General features: G+C 35.4%; 2 protein-coding genes across 3 annotated transcripts in view; one reads left to right on the forward strand and one right to left on the reverse strand.

Moving 5' to 3' along the window:
- Window positions 1–1,249: 1,249 nt before the first annotated feature.
- LOC106132487 (palmitoyltransferase ZDHHC6) lies at window positions 1,250–8,641 on the reverse strand. Its single transcript, XM_013331914.2, has 8 exons — window positions 8,177–8,641; window positions 7,986–8,070; window positions 7,200–7,327; window positions 6,678–6,848; window positions 5,701–5,904; window positions 4,461–4,648; window positions 2,954–3,079; window positions 1,250–1,916 (listed from the first exon to the last, which is right to left on the reverse strand). Exons 1-7 carry the CDS (start codon window positions 8,411–8,413, stop codon window positions 2,956–2,958), a joined length of 1,137 nt encoding a protein of 378 aa, XP_013187368.1. The 5' UTR covers window positions 8,414–8,641; the 3' UTR covers window positions 1,250–1,916; window positions 2,954–2,955.
- A 263-nt stretch (window positions 8,642–8,904) lies between these two features.
- LOC106132485 (moesin/ezrin/radixin homolog 1) overlaps window positions 8,905–21,137 on the forward strand; it is a 38,780-nt gene continuing 26,547 nt past the window's right edge. The window contains exons 1-2 of one of the 2 annotated variants that reach the window (XM_060945794.1): window positions 8,905–9,046; window positions 9,376–9,409. In XM_060945794.1, the coding sequence (XP_060801777.1) occupies window positions 9,398–9,409 (12 nt within the window). In that variant the 5' untranslated portion in view covers window positions 8,905–9,046; window positions 9,376–9,397. Of the gene's footprint in view, window positions 9,047–9,375; window positions 9,410–15,606; window positions 15,767–21,137 lie in introns of those variants that run through there. The other variant, XM_060945793.1, reaches the window with a different exon arrangement.

Here is a 21,137-nt window from a genome sequence, read left to right on the forward strand (position 1 = left end):
GCATTTAGATAGTCTTCAATCATGGGAAAATTCTAAAACAGACCAAAGTTTTTTTAAAACTTTATTCTGTATAATAATAATAAATCTTTACTTTTCTACTCCCACAAAGAGTTGCACAGTTCAAAAATTAGAAGTAGGATGAACCATGCAGTTACAACATAATTATCTATGTGAGAGACTGGTGTCTCGTACTAGGTAAACCTATATGTCAGATTACCAGCCTCTCCTACTCTGAACCAAGCGTATACAATGTAGGTAAACACTTACACTAGTTTAGGTACCTACATTAGGTGCCTGTGGATAAAAAAAACAATATATATGTATACAATAAGTATATTAAGATACAAATATTTACACATTACACGTTTACTATTTACATTAAAAAATAGAACACACTCACTTTATTTGTAGTTACGAATCTAATTCTGGAGTTTCACATGTTTCGTTCATACGTTCATTCAAATAACAATTCATTCATTCATTCATTCATATAATCACGTCTATATCCCTTGCGGGGTAGGCAGAGTCTAAACAATCTTACCTATTGAAAAAATAAAAAAAACTTTATACATTACTTAGAACCAATTATAACCCCGATTTTCAGTTCCACACCTCCGTAATTATTTACGGAAACACTCTCACGGATTTAAAAGTTAAAAGCGTAAACAAGTGACTGGTTAAATTATAAAAATACAAAAAAAATATCTTTATTTAGTCTTACAAGTCTTAAAGTTTAATACCTCGATGATAAAGCGACTGAAATTATAAAGATCAAAATCTGTTTTACACATATACAAATATAATCAATCACGTAAATCGTGTGGTTCCCGGCACCAATAAAAAAAAAGAGTAGGACCACTCCGTCTCATTCCCATGGATGTCGTTAAAGGCGACTGAGAGATAGGATTACAAACTTGGAATTCTTCTTATGGCTTTATGATAGAATTGAGATGAGATTTAAATAGTGACATGTTGATTGCCCGTCGCCTAAAAGAAGAATCCCAAGTTTATTAGCCTATTCCTCAGTCGCCTTTTACGACATCAACGAGAGAGAGTTTGAGTGGTACTATTCTAAAGTGCTGGGAACCACACGGTACTGTATTATATACTTGTCTTTTACAATATCTGTTAGAAATAAACAGAATATGAATTCTATTCATAGAATTTGGAATAACTAAGGACTAAAAAAGTGATAAATTCTAGTAAATATGATCTAACTGATAGTTGATGTCATAATGTTGTCATTGCATCTCTGTGGTTTATTGGCGAATATAAATTATACATTTTACTCGCGTCTTCGTCCGCGTTTTTCTTTTTTTTTGCATTAAATGTTTTAATATATTTTCTTTCTCAGGCTCAACTATATCTTTAGCAAATTTCATCAAAATCAGTTCAGTTGTTTAGGCGTGAAAGCGTAACAGAGAGACATAGTTACTTTCGCATTTATAAAATTAGTAGGGATTTATTTTTAAAAACGTCATGACATAAATCACGAGAGACAAATTGTTCACTTATTTACAAATGTTTTATACCTTATATTTACCTGTTTTATATCTCACGTCATAAATATCTTATATATAAAATTATCGTGTCACAATGTTCGTTCCTGTACTCCTCCGAAACGGCTCGACCGATTCTCATGAAATTTTGTGAGTAGGTAGGTATATTGATTAATTCTGAGAATCGGCCAACATCTATTTTTCATATCCCTTAGTGATAAGGGTAGTCCACCTGTCCTTGACATTTATTTTAACTAGAAATTACTTGAAACTTATTTATATGGCAAAAAAACGTTTGCCGGGACAACTAGTAAAAATATACATTTTTAAAAAATAAGACCGTAAATCTTGTTTCACCGAATTCAGACTAGTCTGAATGTTGGGTCATCATCCGAGTTGACTTGGTAAATACTGCACCTATTAAATAAAGTAACAATATATTAATTTATTCATTTTAATAAAATTAATTATTTATTAATTTTTTAATTACATTTCGAGGAACTTGTCTATCATAAAGCCAAACAGCTGAACGTGGCCTATGAGTCTTTTCAAGACTGTTGGCTCTGTCTACCCCGCAAGGGATATAAACGTGATTATGTGTATGTTTGTGTGTGTGTATGTATGCATGTATAAAGAGCGAAACAGCGACAGTTTTTTCGCGCGATACAAAAAGGCGTTGCGCGTGCCATGCTACGGAGGTATGTAGAGATGTTCATGCATACATAGTTACATCTATATCCCTTGCGGGGTAGAGAGAGCCAACAATCTCAAGAAGCCTGGTAGGTCTAGCCCATTGGCATATATTTTATACTTACTTACGTGAATACATAAATATAACTATATATCTATCCATTACAGAGTAGACAGAGCCAACAATCTCCAGAAGCCTGATAGGTCCCACTATGTACCCGGGATCCTAGATTTCATTCATACCTTATCAACTTCTTAAACATCTATTATGTTACAGTGAATTCGGGTAACTTTGGTCCTTTTCCGGGTAACATTATCCCTCGTATTTTTCGTTATCTTCCGTTTCAAGTACTTTACTCATCATTTTTCTATCGTATTTCATATCAACAATTTAAATTTCAATATTAATTCATACTTTTTATCGATAACTAGCGACCCGCCCCGGCTTCGCACGGGTGCAAAATTCGGAAAACATTATACATAAAAACCTTCCTCTTGAATCACTCTACCTGTTACAAAAAACCGCATCAAAATCCGTTGCGTAATTTTAAAGATTTAAGCATACAGACAAACAGACTAAAATAGCGACTTTGTTTTATACTATGTAGTGATTTAATCAAAGTAATTACAAAAATGTTGACGAAGCTGTTGTGAATATTTTGTAATATTTTGATAAATAAATGTTATTACAAAAATAGTGTGGATCAATGTTACCCTGAGAGCCAAATTTACTACAATTGAGTGTAACGATTGTGGTGACTCACCGCTAGTCGGGCTTGGCGTGGTTCCCGCGGGAGCGCTCGGCCGGCGCCGCGCATTCCCGCGGGAACCAGCCCCGGGGCCCGCGACCCTCCCCGGACCCCGTCAGCTTCTCCCCGAACAACCAATACCTGTAAACAAGTTTTACAAATTCAAAAATTTTATTCAATACTAGCTGACACAAAGTCACTATTAAGAGTTTATTTCAGATGGCCTATCTTCAGTTTTAATTGAAACAGATGCGCGAGAAAGCCACTCGACTCATCTTAGTTACATCCTTTCGAGTTCCAGCTAATACCAAAGATGACCAGGGTCCTGAGTCTGCCACACAAACGGCATTTGTGTAATTTCTCTCTATGTATTAATAATGTAAGAATTACTCTTGGTTGCAATAAATGATTGCGATACACTATCAAGAAGTTGGATTGTAAGAAATTTGAAAAATATATATATATATGTCTCGGTTTATCAAATTACTAGCAGTGTCCGCGACTTCGTCCGCGTGGAATTGTTATTTTGGACATCATTGAAGCCCTCAAGGACGAATAATTTACCCCATTTTTCTTCAAATTTCCCATTATTTCTTACGCTCCAAATAGTTGCAGCGTTATGTTACGAGTATAAAGCCTAAAGCCTTCCTCGATAAATGGTCTATTCAACACAAAAATATTTTTTCAATTGGAATCAGTAGTTCCTGAGATTAGCGCGTTCAAATAAAGAAACTCTTCAGCTTTACAATATTAGTGTAGATTATAAGACACTTCATATCACTTAATAATTGTCATCTTTTGGTTTCACAACATTGGTTGACGTCAAATGAGTTACTTAAAATTAAATTTACTACCTCTTGAGCTCTTTCCCATGGATATCGTAAAAGGCGACTAAGGGATAGGCTTATAAACTTGGAATTCTTCTTTTAGGCGACAGGCTAACACCTTGTCACTATTTGAATCTCAATTCTATCATTAAGCCAAACAGCTGAACGTGGCCTATCAGTCTATTCAAGACTGTTGGCTCTGTCTACCCCGCAAAAGATATAGACGTGACTATATGTAGGTAAGTACATAAAAAACTAAACATCACAAACGCATCATACATCAACGGTGTGTGGCGACATCTCTACGCCACTCGTCACAACATCCAATCTCACAACAACTGTCAATCATCGCGAAGAAATTGACGCGCTCAACCAATAGCAGCGAAGAATCTAAATCGCGATTACAAAGATTTCACGGATTTATTTATTTATTTATTTATTAGGCAACACAACAGACACTAACTAATAAGATACAAGGTTTCTTAATAATTAAAATTGTTCCAACTTAGCATCCTAAACGCGTATGCGCAGTTGCTTAAGCTTAATAACTAATATAAAACTATATATACAACCTCCGACACAACATCGTCTGTCGCGCGGTTCCCCAGGCGTCACACCAGCCTGGCGGAAGATCTTCTCTTTGGTGGCGGTCGAGCCGAATCATCGCTCCCGCTACAGGTGACAGCGACACTCACCTCCTCTGCCTGGTGACCCTGACAGAGTCCCCCTCGCGGAGCGGCAGTCGCGGCTCCGTGCTGCAGGGCGCCGCCAGCGCAGCCCTGGGGGACTGCAGCAGCGGCAGCCAGCGGCCCGAGTAGCGCGACACGCAGCGGTACAAGCGGGACCGGGACAGCTTGTCCCGCTTCTGAGATAGCTGCTCGAGCTGATGGTACATGAAAAAAATTAAAATGAAAATATTTTATTAGTTTAACAAAGTGGTACAGTATAAAACAAGTATTTGTGACCTTCTATTAAGTGAGAAACACCTGTATCAGAAAGCCACGCTCTTCCTTAACAATGGTATTACTTTACCTACCCAAAAACTTAATTCTAGTTACAAATGTGTAATGTTTTTTTTTTATACATACAGTATAGTCACGTCTATATCCCTCACGGGGTAGACAGAGCCAATAGTAACGAAAAGACTGAATGGCCGCGTTCAGCTGCTCGGCTTAATGATGGAATTGAGACTCAAATAGTGACAGGTTGTAAGCCCGTCGCCTTCAAGAGGAATCTCAAGCTTATAAGCCTATCCCTTAGTCGCCTTTCACGACAGCCTTGGAAAATATATGGAGTGATCCTATCCTTTTTTCTGTTGGTGCCGGGAACCACACGGTTAGCAAGGTGACTGTGCAATAGCCTTCTGTGATATAGTCAATAATACTATTCTAGGGTTAAAAGATCAATAGAGAGTACCTTTAATTATAATTTCTTTTTTGACATATAACACAGATTGAGTTAGCCTCGATGTAAGTTCGAGACTTGTGTTACGCGATACTAACTCAACGATACTATACTTTATAATAAATACTTATATAGATAAACATCCAGTCCCAGGCCAATCAGAAAAAGTTATTTTCTCATCATGCCTTGGCCGGGATTCGAACCCGGGACCTCCGGTGTCACAGACAAGCGTAGTACCGCTGCGCCACAGAGGCCGTCATTATTATAAGTAATATTTGACATGCACGATCATACCCAGTAACCATAGATCTTATAAGGGTGAGGATTACCTGCAAAGAATGCGGAGGTCAGATGGAAGTCACTTCGTGTATTCCTCCTTTAGGCGATGGGCTATCAACCTGTCACTACTTAAATCTCAATTCTATCATTAAGCCAAACAGCTGAACGTGTCATTTCAAGACTGTTGGCTCTGTCTACCCCGCTAGGGCTATAGACGTGCCTATATGTATGTATGTACAGTACATCACTTACAGTAAGATCATATTCCCCGCAACCATCTCTCACTGGCCAGTGTATACCATCATAGCCCGCACTGAACACCATTTCGAAGTTCCTCTTCCTACCGAGGTCGTAAGGGAAGACGAAGGGCCTGAGACCTTGTTCCATGTGACGGCACACAGCCTTCTCCATTATCCAGTCTTCGATTGTAGTTTGGTTCTTGAGAATGCTACGGATCTGAAATGACAATTATAAAAATACATAGGTTAAGACCATGCCCCTTCCGCGAAGATTACACATAATTAGTATGTTTAAAATTGTAAAATTAACTATAGTTTATATGAAAAAGACTAAAATTATCATAATGAAGCTATGTCCGAGTAAAAACGCGTGTTGTCTAGTAAGAACTAGTTTTAACTGATATTTAATTTTGGGCATTAGTTAATTCTAGTTTTAACAAAGGCATTTAGTAAAAACTAGTTCTAACTAGGGAAAACGCGTTCTATCTAAAAACTAGTTTTAACTGTAACATATATATTTATATTTGAATCTCAATTCCATCATAAAGCTATACAGCCGAATAAGGCCTTTCAGTCTTATTAAGTCTGTTGGCCCTGTCTACCCCGCAAGGGATAAAGACGTGATTATCTGTATTTAGGATTGCAACAAATGAAAAGGGTTTAGCCGGATACGTATGACGAGTCGGCCCCCAAATGGGAATCGATATCGAAACTTTTGTTTTAATATCGACTTGATGTTCAAACACGATTTATGTACTTTTCGCGACCGCCTTCCGCTTTGATAGAGAGCAAAATATCCGTATGCTTGACTATTACTGAATGTGATATATCTCTGAAGCTAATTAAGATAGAGAAGTGAAACTAACGCGAGGTGTTAGGTTACATTACAGAGTATATCACATATATATATTTTTTGTAATTTTTAGAATAAACCCTTTATAGTCTATGAAACAAGTGTGACCCGAAAATACATATTTTCATTGGACTCACCTGAAAATAAAACAACGTGCCAACAGCTAAAACAACCCCAATGGCCATCCCAATAGCGAGGAGGGTCAGCAGCAGAGTGGTTAAAGTCAGGTAGATCATGGGTTCACTCCCCGTGCCATTGTGGATGTACCAGATGCGGTGTATGGCGTGGTATATGCAGATTGATAAAACCTTAAAAAAAATTAAATTAAGTTTATTAATAAACATAATACATATTATCACATCTATATCCCTTGCCAGGTAGACAGAGTCAATAGTCTTGGAGAAAGTTTCTTTAACCCAGAATAATGTTACTGGAAAAATATATATCTGTAATTATAACTCAAATTCAAATTCAAAATTTACATTCATATCACTTAATAATTGTCAAATCTTTTGGTTTCACAACACTGGTTGACATCAAATAAATCACTTAAAACAAAGTTTACTGCCGCTTCCAAGGCGTCAGTGCAGAAGAAGCGGTAACAAACTGCACTGCAGCATTAACATGGTGATAAATACAACAAAACTTTCCAAACTTACAATTGAAGCGTGCAGACAGCCAATGACTGCTGCCAACAGAAACTTCACAAAACTGGCGTGGTTGAGGTGGCCCACGCAACAGTTGATCCACGGGCAGTGATGGTCCAATTTCAATACACAGCGACCACCTATAAATTATACATCACGTCTATATCCCTTGCGTGGTAGACAGAGCCATCAGTCTTGAAAAGACTGAATGGCCACATTCAGCTTAATTATTTTGCTTAATGATAGAATTGAGATTCAAATAGTGACAGGTCGCTAACCAATCGCCTAAAAAAGAAATCCAAGTTCGTAAACCTATCTATGGGAAAGAGATGCAGTGGTCCTATTCTTTTTTGTATTGGTGCCGGGAACCACACAGCACCGAATTGCATACATACGCATATGATGTCTTTGTACCTTACAAGGTAGACAGAAAAGAACTCAAAAAAAGACCTAATAAAAAAAAATATATCAATACAATGACAAACTGAGCTGCCCCAAAACTCAAGATATGAATCTACATCATAAAAACATGCATCTTTCTTGGAAGCAGACTACATATTGTTAATATTTAAAATCAGTAATTAATATGAAAAAGATTAATAAAAATGAAACGATGTCTGCCACTATGAGTAAAAAAAAACAAATTTTCTGGTAATTTCAGAAAATCTTTTAGCTAGGTTCAGTTCAGGTACATACTCCTTGGCACAAACATACCAAATTTAAGTTATTTAAATACATTAATGCAATTTCAGTCAAGGGATTTTAATTAAAAAATGAGATTTAAATTATATACTTTACATTGCCTGCAGTGGTGTGACCTCGGTGCTTTATAACCATTGCACACAGAGCAAAACTGCAAGCACTCTTTGTCTTCTTCTTTATCCTGAAACAATACAGGTTTTACATAACAACTTCTACCTATTGAAACAATTCAAATATAAAAGTTTACTAGATTGTTTTCATCAGCAAATAAATTAAATTTTACTCACTGGTTTCCATCCCAATGGTACAAATCCTGGTCCTTCCATTAAAGACTGGAGGAAATAGTATAAAGTTGAGGCAGCAAATAACAGAAACACCGCAGCATGGACCGCTCCACCTACAGATTCAGTTGGTGGCCACCACATTCCAATTAAATGCACCATAGCCCATGTTATGAGCTTTATTATACATAAAACAGCTATCGGTCCCCAATGGAAGAGTCTTCTTAGCGGTGTCGAAGCCATGCCAACTAATTATTTATTACCACATAAAGAGAAGTACAAAGACTAGGAAAACATTATTTTATCACAGAAGAGTTTAGTTACAAAGTCATATAAAATATTAACAAAATTTCGCTTATTTTCTCTATTTAATTTGCTATCGAAATTTCTTATTTTTCTTTCATTTGTGAAGGTTGATTAGTTTAATATTTTTATGTTATGTTATTTACGCTATTTGACGTTGACTGATGATATTTTCTTTTTTATTTGACTCCTTTCCATTTATTATCCATACAAAACATGCATCCCATAACTCCTACTTTCAAATTAAATTAAATTTTTAAATGTTTTTGTTTGTACATTAGTTTCAGTTTACCTCATTCATATCTTGTTTAATAAACAGTGGGATGCAAATACCTAAAGATGGAATGGAATGGAGAAGAAATTAATAAAATAAAGCTCTCCTGTTTTGCTTGCTTTGCTAAAAGGCTAAAACTGTATTAAAAAAAATGGAATGTCATATGTCAACGCCGGCTACCACGTCACGCAGGCATTTGTCACATCGCGATATTTTTGTGGCTCTTTAGGGTGTGTGCATTCTTAATGTGTGTTGTGCTACTTATGTGGATTATTAGGTGATATTCTTCTTTTTAACGGGTAAATATTGTTTCCTTAATTCATTCCCATACTATGTTTAATTAATACATTAAACTTTAAGTGTCATGTGTGATTTCTACCCACCGTTTCTATGCTATAGATTGCCCGCCGGTGACCGTAATTTTATTGTAATCGCTTATTCATAATAATTTTATGTGAAATTACACAGAACTTTAAAGTACCTATCGTTAAATGGAAGATTTTCGCGCATGGAACACTCAGCCCAGTCACAATAAATGAGAATATCACGCGGTCCTGATGTACTTGTGTCGGTTGCTTGCGTTGGATTCTCGTTGAGTTTTCTCATGTATGCACATTTCTCTTTTCAGATAGTGATCCCAAACCGCCAAGATGCCGAAATCGGTGAGTTTCCTATTTGTTTGTTGTGAATGGTTAGGTAACGCGCGTATTCGGTGTAAATGGTCGTAACTCGCGTTGTATGCGTGATTTTGCTGATTTCACCATCGCAATGTGCTCAGACGACACATTAAGTCGGTGGACAAACAGTAAATTTTCTAATTACTGTAGCAACATTGCATGGCAACCATCTGTCCTATCAGATTTAATGTTTTACTAATTATTATTTTTTTTTGTTAAAACTTTAGTAATGATATTTAAAAGTAAAAGTGAATAGTTGGTACATGTATGTCATAGCAAACATCATAGGTTATCAGTGAAGTAAAGTAGATAAGGTGATCGTCATTTCAGATTATGTCACCTCTGTTGGAAAAATTAGAACTCTTTTGATAAGTGCATGACTTGGCTCTGGTTGTTATTAGTTCTATTTGTGTATCAGCTTTCTTATTGTATATCTTCAAAGTAAATAAATATAGAAATTAAGTAATAAACTATCACAATATTGGTATAAGTGTAACCTAGTTCTTATGCCCAATATGGTTAGATACCCTTGAAAACTGTCTCAGTCTATATGGGGTAAATTTTAATATAGAATAGAATAGAATGTTTATACCTTTCAATCAATAACAAACCTTTATTATTAAAATATCAATGCAAATCATAGCAAATCACAATATAATGTAATTTAATTAACTTATTAGCATAAAAGCAGACAATATGTCAACGCTTTATTATTTTAGCCCAAACATACGATGAGATTGCCTTCAATTAGAACCTTAATACTCTCATTAGAACAAGAGATTTCTGTTAAGTCATAATAATAAACTGACTGACACATGCAGCAATGTAATTTCTGCATAGTAATGCAGTTTATAGTTATTACATTATGGCTGACACACTAAATGAAATCTATTCACTTTATAGAGTCTTTTAATGTCTCACCATACACCTTAGTATCAGAATTTTTAAGTTGTGTACTTGTCAGAGATAAACTATTGTATGTTAGCTTACAAAAAAAATATCATTCATCCAATTGTGTATGGTTACAAACATACATACAAACTCATATATATGTTACTTTGGTTAATTTATCAATTAAACTCGATGAAGGTCAGGAGAGAAAACAAGTTTTTACATGTTATTATCACTGTGTAGTTATTTTTATACATTGGTGTCTCTAATTTTGATAAGCCCCTGAATGTTGGGCAAACTGTGATAAACAAATTGATTTAATCACTTCTATTGTATATAATGTGCATATGTGTAATATATGTTACTTATTGTTGAGATTAGAAAGATTTGGCAAAGATTTAAAGACTTTAGAAGGTTTGCTGTCTGTATTTTTTGATAACCAATTAATATGATTAAACAATTAAGATTTAATATTTTTTTTAATTCACTCTATTATAAACTCTCATGACATCTAGATACAGAGATGGAGTGTTTATATTCTGATGAAAATCACTCAAAATTGCCTTCACGTAAAATATCATAGATCTTCATAGATTTAGTGTATTTAGTTAGTATGTCACGTTATGTTTTTAATTTGGCTTTTCTTTGCAGATATTTAGTTATTTAAGCAACGCATTAGATATGGGTGGTGGTGGCCACGATTTGGTTAGTGGATTACGTGTTTGTCCGTTTTGTTGTGTCCAATTTGTCACGTCCCATTGTGTAGTTTGCATGTTTTACTTAGAAATGCTAGAAAGAATATTACTCATGAAGTACACACGGCTCAGGAGATTCCTGGGTATTCCGTATACAAATCAAGATGGGAAATCTCTCTCTTGAGCCCATCATGCCAGGTGTAATAGTGTCGCAAGTGCATTCTTTGGTGGTCAAATAGTAAAAGCATTTGACTGAAATAAGGGTGATGCTTGTATGGTGTGGAAAATATTATTTACTGGACACGTAACCATGCTTCGATATGGTTAAGGTGATTGCAAATTTATTTTGTTTTATCCACATTCAAACTTCTTGATTCAGGTCTATTTTTATGTATTAATTTTTTTATAAAAATAAGCTTTTGTGCTATAATCTTTGTGATTTTTGTGTTACAAGTATGTCATGCTCAATTTTTCATTGTGATCTAATGCAAAACTACCATGAATAATTCATCATCATCATGACTTGTCATTCTCATAAAATAATTTGTCATAAACATTGTCATTACAGTAAATCATTTACTGATTAAAATATTTTACCACAGTTTATGATTTGTTACAATTTTCGGTGAAGTGTCTGATTAATATGTTATTGGAACAAGAGTTATTTGAAAAATTTAACCAAAGACAAGGTCATATAATTCTTTTTCATAAAATATATTTTACCATAGGAAATCTGTCGCTTTATACACTATAAGCAGTTCAACTATCTGTATATACAACCGTATATACATCATAGTTCTAATAAGATCACCGGCCCATCGTCTACGACGACAGAACAAACCTAAATTTAAACTTAGAACTCATTCACATAATAATTAAAAAAATAAAAATACTATTTGCCTCATAATTGTAAAAAAAAAAATAATTATCAATCCAATGATCATATTAGTCAGTTTTGTTATCTGTGCACCTCGCGGCTATCTGTCAGCCAGCATTGTGCAATGAAAGCCTGCGCAAGTGTGTCAGAGGAAGGAAACGAAAGTGGGCCACACTTATCTAGTTAGTGGGCACTGCACCCTTCCAGTAGGGTTGCCAGGGCTGGACCAATGTGTTAGACAGTTAATTGCTATAATCTGTATTTTTTTTTTAATGACATCCTTTATAATAAAAATGACACAAAAAAAAATTCAGAGATTTTATCGCAACAATATAAACATAAGGACTAAGGGATAGGCTTACATACTTGTGATTCTTTTTTAGGCGATGGGCTAGCAACCTGTCACTATTTGGATCTCAATTCCATCATTTAGCCGAGCAGCTGAATGTGGCCATTCAGTCTTTTCGGGACTATTGGATCTGTCTACCCCGTAAGGAATATAGACGTGACTTTATTCGTTGTCATATCACGTTCAGCTGTGTATGGCTTAATGATGAATACTGTCGCTATTTGAATCTCAATAATATAATTAGGCCAGTTTTAGAGATTTTAATACAAATAAAATTAAACTCTTTCAGCTATTCTGCCTCAACACAATGTGAAATAACACGAAATAAGGCTAGGCCAATGTAATCATGGTTTCTTTTTCACGATTTTCGACAAAACATTATAACGTTAAGTGATAGATATTGCCGACATTGTAGACTGATTGTGGCAGATAAATAAAATTTGCTTAGATAAGGAAGCCATTTAAATCTAAAATTTCAAATGATTTCCTATTTATTACATTATTTTTATTTCAAGAGTAAGTACATTTAAATCAATGTGATTAGATCAAAATCGTGAGGAAACCTGCACATTCAGGCAACTGGATATGTGGCCATGATCCTATGGAGTTAGGTTCCCCGGTAAAGGTTGCGGGGGTCAACTTGACTTATCAAATCCAGGGTAGTGGTCTTCTTTGTCCAGTCACATCAGGAACCGAAGGCTACACGGGACTAACGGCTCCGAACGATATCCTCCTTTTTGGGAAGTTGGTAAAATTTCTAAAACTGTATAACCTAAATGTAACTTTTAACATTTTCCTGCATCAAAATTGGTTCAGTGATACGCAAGATAAACATTACATATTTTTTGAAGTATGTGAAAAAATGTGGAGTAATGATGAATTATAATCGAATAATTTTCATGTGACATAGGCACCTACTGAAAGGCTTAGTTAGTGAGTCAGGAATTTGAGATAACACGTGTAACATATTACTCAACCAGCCATTGTCGTTTTGGTATAGTTAAATAGCGGTTAGCACATTCAGAAGGTTAGTTTTATCGTATCATTTAATTATCACTTAAGATGCCGTGCCGTGTAGGGTACCCAGCAGTGCCGTATGGTTCCCAGCACTAATACAAAAAAGAATAGGACCACTCCATCTCCTTCCCATGGATGTTAGTAAAAGGCCACTATGCGATAGGCTCATAAACTTGGGATTCCTTTATTTTAGGCGATGGGCTAGCAATCCGACACTATTTGAATCTCAATTACGTGGCTTTTCAGCCTTTATGAGAGTGTTGGCACTGTCTGCCCCGTAAGGGATATAGACGTGATTATATATATATGTATACATATATGTATGACTAGCTGTGCCCGCGACTTCGTCCGCGTGGAATAGTTATTTTGGGCATCATATTTATTTTTGCAAACATCCTCCTCGGCTTTATCAATTATAGGGTCACGCGGTCACGCGTATTAGAAAGAACGCTGGTTCGCCGTATTAAATGTTTCGCTGCAAATTGCTTATAACGACTATATCTCAAAACCTATTCGTCTGATTTATATACTGTAAATGGCAATTTTAGTCTACATGAAAAGCCGAAAGTAATAAATATATTTATTTGGATAAGGATTAATACTGAATTAAAGAAAATTGGTTTCAAAATAACTTATGTTTATAATGAAAAAATAATCTTAAAAATGAACATAAAAGTGGTTATTGTAAGTAAACCTTAAGAGATAGATATATGCTCTCGCGGACTTTTTTGTGGCAAAAAATGAGTACTTCACATCTTTAGTACATTGTTTTATCTTTGTTGGTTTGCGCAGCGTTCGCGTGGAAAGCTCGCAGATGGCCGACTCATTCAACTTTCACCTGCATTGTTGACGTTTCCCGTAGGAAATCCGGGATAAAATGTAGCCTATAGCCTTCCTCGATAAATAGACTATCTAACAGTGAAAGAATTATTCAAATCGGTTCAGTAGTTTCTGAGATTAGCGCGTTTAAACAAACAAACAAACAAAACAAACTCTTCAGCTTTATAATATTAGTATAGATATATTTACGCTGAAAATCAATTTAATATTTCTAATTATAATAAGAAAAGGGGAAAAAATACTCTTATTTAATTCGTAAATTGTATGTATTTATGCGTCAATATTATTGCCTGGTAACGCACAATGTGTGCCGAAAATAGTGATTAAAACTTCATCATTAATTACTTTCCTCTATGAGTCATAATACCTCTTGCTGCAGTCTGAGAGCCATTGACATACTATTGAAATAGACTGGACAGATAATTTTTGTTCCATTCTTAATCTCAAAGAAGTAACTTCTACATACATTTTTACATTATCCCTTACGGGGTAGACAGAGCCATCAATCTCGCAAAGTACGCATGTTCAGGTGTATGACTTTAGTCGCCTTTTACGACATCAATTGTAAAAAATAGAGTGGTCCTATTCTAAAGTAGTAACTTGTTTATCTGTTCATTATAATTAACTCATTGGCTTTATTCATCAATATAATACAGTTTGAAACTTTTGCATTAACTGAAGTTAGTAAGATATATCACATAATCAAATAAAATTCAGTGTGTTAACTTAATCAAGCACAAGTTTATTGTCTCGACGATTCAGAAACGTCATCATGAGTAAAATTACTTTGTCAATCTGTCATTACACTGTCGTCACAGCTTTTTAATCGTTTTAGTCATTTCAAGTTGCGGACTTCAAGCGACTATACTTAAATGTTATCTATTTTATATTAAATGTCTTTGGATGATGTAAACGGTGACGCACTCAGCTGGGGTTTATCTTGAAACGAATTTACGACATTTTACCTGTTTGTTGTTAGACTGTGACCTTAGTCATATATTTGATCGGTATTTTATATGGCGAAAGTAGGTCGAAGGTCGAACATATAGCCTCCTATTCGAATTAGAGAGTTTTCATAGGAGTTGCTACAATCTTCTGCAAGGCAATTCATCTCTCCTCTCATGGGTCTACTAGAAGATTTCTATTGACATAAGCAGCACCTTTGTACGAGAATAACTGTATTTAATGCTCCTGTATATAATTTTGTGTACATAAATAAATAAATTTTCTCGTTTCAAATCATAAAGTCTATAATGCGTTCTTGCAAACAATAAAAACGCCACAGAGGGAATCGTCGAACACACGAAGCCTCGCGTAGGCTCGATTGGATCACGATTCAATATAGACACTGAAAAAAAAAGCGAAACCGCAAGCGGCCACCGGCGAATCTCACTATCGCTCTCTTCTTCACCCCCGTGCCGCAAGACGGAGACGGAAGGTTGTAGGACTTCGCCCGCGTGCAAGAGCGTGCGGCCTTGGGCTCGGGGCGCGCCGGTGCGCCTGCGCATCCCCGCGGTCGCGACCGTTCAGTTCAAACATAAACGCCGCGTCCGCCAGACGCGGCTATAGTGCCGCCTGCCCTTTACATTCAACCCCTCACTAATTTGTGTGTGTGACTATTTACCAGTGCCTGTGGAATAAAAATAATCAACATGGTTGCGGGAGGAAAACAGGTACTTAGATGATGTAGTTACATAACTTGTTATCGGTTGATAACACTGTTTCGTTTTACAACCTTTTTTGAGTTTTATAGTTATCGCAATAGGATTATTTTTAATTAATGCTTAATGGTTTACCCAAACTGACGATAACATCATCTGGGATCCCCAAAACTCGGTGTGAGTTAAGTGACTTTTACTTTCCTCTATTGTTCTTTACACAATTTCAACGAAAAGCCCTAGCAACAGCAAGCCTTGAAGCATCATCGCTAAACATTTCGTCAACAGAATAAATTTGTGTAGATATAGATTTCTCTCTATACGATGTTGACTCAAATCATAAGTTACGCTGATGTCATCGTCATAAATTTCAAACGAACTCGATCGTCTCGCCTGTAGTCTTATTTTATTTATTTTGCATTGTGCAAATGGTTTTAACCGTCGTTTTGTTCCCCATCCTTATCCTTCCCGTCAATTAGAAAGAGATGGACGTCTTTCCTGTTTCGCCCAGGGTCCAATACTCGCTATCCTTCTTCACTTTAATACAATATTTAAATAAAAAAACAGTTGTATGCTGTTTCTATGTTGCTATCGCCAAGGTCCTTTTATGGCATCATTACTATTTACTCAGAATTATCGCTTACGTAAGCAGTTGTTACTGCAAATCATGAATTTGTTTATCGATTATGAGTATTTATGAGATATTTCGATTTTAATCGATTTAATCTTATCATTAGTCGTGCCACTATTCGTTAAAGTGATCGTTATTTTGATTTGATTAATTTAGGGAATATTTTAAAATACTAAATCGCAACGGTGAACTTTTTCATTCACTAAGGTCAGCAAAGGATGTCAATGGTTTACAATTTAACTGTTATTAAATATTTAGTCTACTTAGAATACATGACACTTAAATCCTGTAAGAGCATATTCTAAAGACAAAGATACCAATTTTAATCATGAAAAGATGTTAAAATCAATAGAATTGGGAATGGATGTTTCGCGTGTCGGTGAATTCATTGTTAAGACACCAAGCAGTACATTTGTCTAGCAATAAATTTACTTCAGACCATGGTATGACGTGATGTCTTCAAGGCTCAATATTTTTTCCTTGTCTGTCTTCTTAAAAGCTGTAGCGTGACTAATTTCGGCCGTATGCATTTATAAGAAGCCTATACAATACTCTATTAGGTTGGAATTAATAACTCAAAAAACAATGGTATGAATCTTTTAGGATTCTTCTTAAAGGCGATGGGCTAGCAACCTGTCACTATTTGAATCTTAATACTATCATAAACGTGGCCTTTTAGTATTTTCTAGACTGTTGTGCCTGTCTACCCCGCAGGGTTATAAGACGTGACTGACTTGTTCCCCTGAACTCTAGCCTCTTTAATCTCACAAAAAAATCTTGAATTGCCTTTTTTAATGAAATTAATCTACATCTCTTTAAAGCTTCTTGTTCTTGAAATTTTGATGAGTTTTATTCATGAAAACAAAATTTACTCAAACGCACATACATATATTGTCATCCAATTGGATTACTCCAATTGTTAAATGATCTATTTACCATAGCAAAAGTCACATTAGTAATCTCAGGTATATTATGCCTTCACAAAGGTCACAATAATATATAATTATGTATGTACAAATAGAATAGCCACATTTAATATCAACCTGCAGTCACGTGCGGACTCCACGTCACTCATTCATGACATTTATTTCTGTATGTACTTGAATTTAATTTGACGGTCGCTATGCTCTGTGCCCATGTAGCGCCGTTTCACTTGGTTTCACTCGCACACAACTGCGATTTCTACACTCGGGGCCCATTTCTTTCTCTGTCACCTTTTTAAATTCTCCATGTTTTACTTTCGCTTCTGAATTTTTGATCTCTTCTGTTAGGCTTTCTTTTAGATCTCTGTTATATCTTTTATCTCTATCGTCTGTCTTTTATCTCTATCGTCTGTCTTCTTTGGTAAATATAGATGTTTTATCATTAACTTCTCAACTGCCTAAGCACTGATTAGTGCACTGACTTCAACAACTTCGCACGCGCTACCGGCCACGTCTTTTATTTTAAGTTTGGAAATACTCCTTTCTCGCTCGAAGGATTTGATTTCTCGCGGCAGATGCGGGTGTAAATCGGATCGCGAGCTCGGCAGCTCAGAGGATAAATGTTACCATTAGGTAGAAATTTGAAAAGTAAGCGTCTAAATTTGAACATATTCTTTAAGGCGATGGGCTCGCACAGCAGCCTCTCACTACTATCCAACTAAAGGTTCCCGTAGACTCTTTTCAAAAATGCTGGCTCTGTAAGGAATAAAGACATGATATGTATGTGTGTAGTGTATGTAGGTTGAAATTTGTGATCTGAATTAAGCATTTCATCAAGAAATGCATTCACGTTGCCACCTCTAAAAATCTATTTTACTCTTCCCCTTTTATCGAATTCACTTCCTGACCCATCTTGGATATCAAGTTTTTCAAATACGACACATGATTATTGTACAACAGATGCCGGATTCACAAGCTGACACGTGTTACGCTCACCTGTCGTTTGCACCTGCTATAGCCGTTGCATTAGTACTGAATTTTTGGATATCTTGATATGTGTTACATGCTTTATGTAAATAAATTTCATTTCTTTTCTTTACACGCTTTGTATCTAAATTTTCAGATTTCATTTTTTTATTAACTAGTCGTTTTAGAATTGTTGGGGGATATTATACGGATTTGAAGACTCCTAGCTAGCTCCTAGCTAAAGAATTTTTGATGTATGAATGAATATTCGCTTTTGCCTTGGCTCCACTCACTATTTCAAAAAATCCCTTCATTTCTAAAACTACATCATTATAATGATTTCGTATCACCAAATTGATTTAAGCTAAGGTTTGATGAAATTGAAATAAAGACTTAAGATAGAATTGTTTTCTCTATGCCATGAAATTGTCAACTTCAATTACAAACATTGTTTAACGTGTGCTATTACGTAATGAATTGTCGGGAGTTCATCAAGTTGTATTATTATATGTACTTAACGGCTTGTGATGTTCACCTTCTTTACCATGTATAGGATGATAGTGACTTCCTATTTCTTCGTATTATCTCTACAGGGAAACTACTTGTGTAAGTAAGGTGTTATCTCAATTGCAATGTCAAAAGACTGCAGTTTCTCACACATGACATTGAAAATTTGAGTCCCTGTGACTTCTACACGTACCTATTAGGTAGATAAAATGAACAGACATTTTACTTAGCGGAGCGGATTGAAATGAAAAGCCGGCGCCACATCGATGTTGTAATCCTATTAATAGATTCTAACCTCATATGGTTGCCATACGTAATTTGCCTCGTTTTTCGGTCATGTTCCATTATATTGTTACTAAAGTAAATTTTGTGTTATACAAATCTTTGCCAAATCTTATCTCTCACTATGTCGCACTCTGACGCAATATATCAGCAATTAGTAACGACAAGATATACAAGGAGAGTGTGGATGAAAAGGTCGGAGTGGGAAGGCCTAGACGAACGTATCTTGATCATATTAAGGACGTCTTGGCGAAGGGTCAGGTCAAGATTACCCGAAACCGCAGAGCTTGAATGAAGTGATTTATGAATGTGGATGAAGCGAAGGAAGTATGCAGAGATCGTGACAAGTGGAAAGATGTAGTTTCTGCCTACCACTCCGGGAAAAGGCGTGATTTTATGTATGTATATATTTTCAAAACTCGGGGCTCTAAATATTTGGCTGTATGAAAAAGTATATTAACTGCTTCTTATTTTGCCTTTTCTTAGTGTAAATCCTCATATTTAACCATAGTTAGATAAAGATCGTTATCTGTAATATCTCTGGTATTGCAAACAACTATGATGACACCATCATATTTTATTTATTGAAGATACAGGCAGCATTAAATCAGTAGCATGTTAAGATAACATAAACATTTAATTTTAATTTATATTGATAATGTTTTTTCCCTTACAAGGTAGACTAAGCAAACAATCTCGAAAAGACTGGAAGGTCAGTCTCAGCCAATGATGGTATGGCCCAATGATGGAATTGAATTTGAATTATTGAATGCATTTTCATAATATAACTTTATATAAGTTCTAACAAAGTAAACGTTATAATAAGATTGTAACAGTTAAATTTCTCAGTCATGCATAAATGATTGCTGACCTTTCTCATCATTGTGTAACCTGATATTACACGGGCCATTATTTGTAATACCTAGTCTAATGGACATGTCTGCATACAAGATGTCATCAAATTGTGTTCCGGGAAATCTTGAAGGAGAGGCCTCGTTCAGCTAGCTGTAAGGCGAAATCATAGCATTGAAATTCATATAGCGACAGGTTGCTAGCCCATCGCCTAAAAGAATAATCCAAAGAATACAATATCGTCATCATAAATTACAATAACTATACTATGAAAGATAACTCTCGATCGTATTGACAGCTGAACAGTTGAACCTTGTCCATTTACGTTGTATTCCCTTGACACCGTCTAGCACGTACGAAACCTTTAACTTTTCCATGTGTATACACGTTCCTATCCCTGATTGTTGTGTTAGTTAAAACATTGTTATTATTGTTGTAGTCAGCTTTATGAATATGATTCTTGATTGTTTCTGTACAAAGTAAATTCTATTTGTTATTAAATACGTTGTCATCATTCTTTACTTGTTTTCCTTCAGCGTTGAATAAAGCTGTTGTTAAGTCAACTGCTAGCGTAACATGGTTATCATATTTGTTTGATTAATATTGTATCACAATTAGTTTATTTTAAAATGCATACATGTTATCATATCAACCAGTTATTATGATTCTCTAAAAGATATTCTTTCTGGCCTGATTTTCACCCATAAAAATATAGGCTGTAAATACCTTAAGGATAATATTTTACTATCTATATTTGCATTCTGACCGAGATTCGTTATCTATCTAGTAATTCCCACCTTCACGAGTATCGTGCGCAAGATAAGCTAATTGAAGATAAAATCGACTCGCACTCACATCGTTTACTTTGGCGGATAGTGGAACATAATCGCTATATTCTATACTTTTTATGTATTCATAAGATTGGTAAATATACTCTGTGTCCTGTTTGCGTTGTAGTCACAGACAAAAAAATAAAGAGGCCCCGGCGTGTCCGATATTTCTACGGTTTGGGAGATCTAATGATTTCTGATTTTAATAAGTTCTGCAACATCTGAACTCTCAACCCCACACAATGTTTGTTTATAATTAACACTATTTAATAAATCTAGTTTAGAATAGTCTTGTATTGTTTCTCTATTGTAAGATATCTGTCCTGATTGCACAAACTTTACATATCCAGTGGATCATGTTAAGATGCTACAAGAAAAAAGCATAATAAACTGAA

This window comes from Amyelois transitella, chromosome 9 (assembly GCF_032362555.1).
Source record: "Amyelois transitella isolate CPQ chromosome 9, ilAmyTran1.1, whole genome shotgun sequence".
Lineage (NCBI taxonomy): Eukaryota > Metazoa > Arthropoda > Insecta > Lepidoptera > Pyralidae > Amyelois > Amyelois transitella.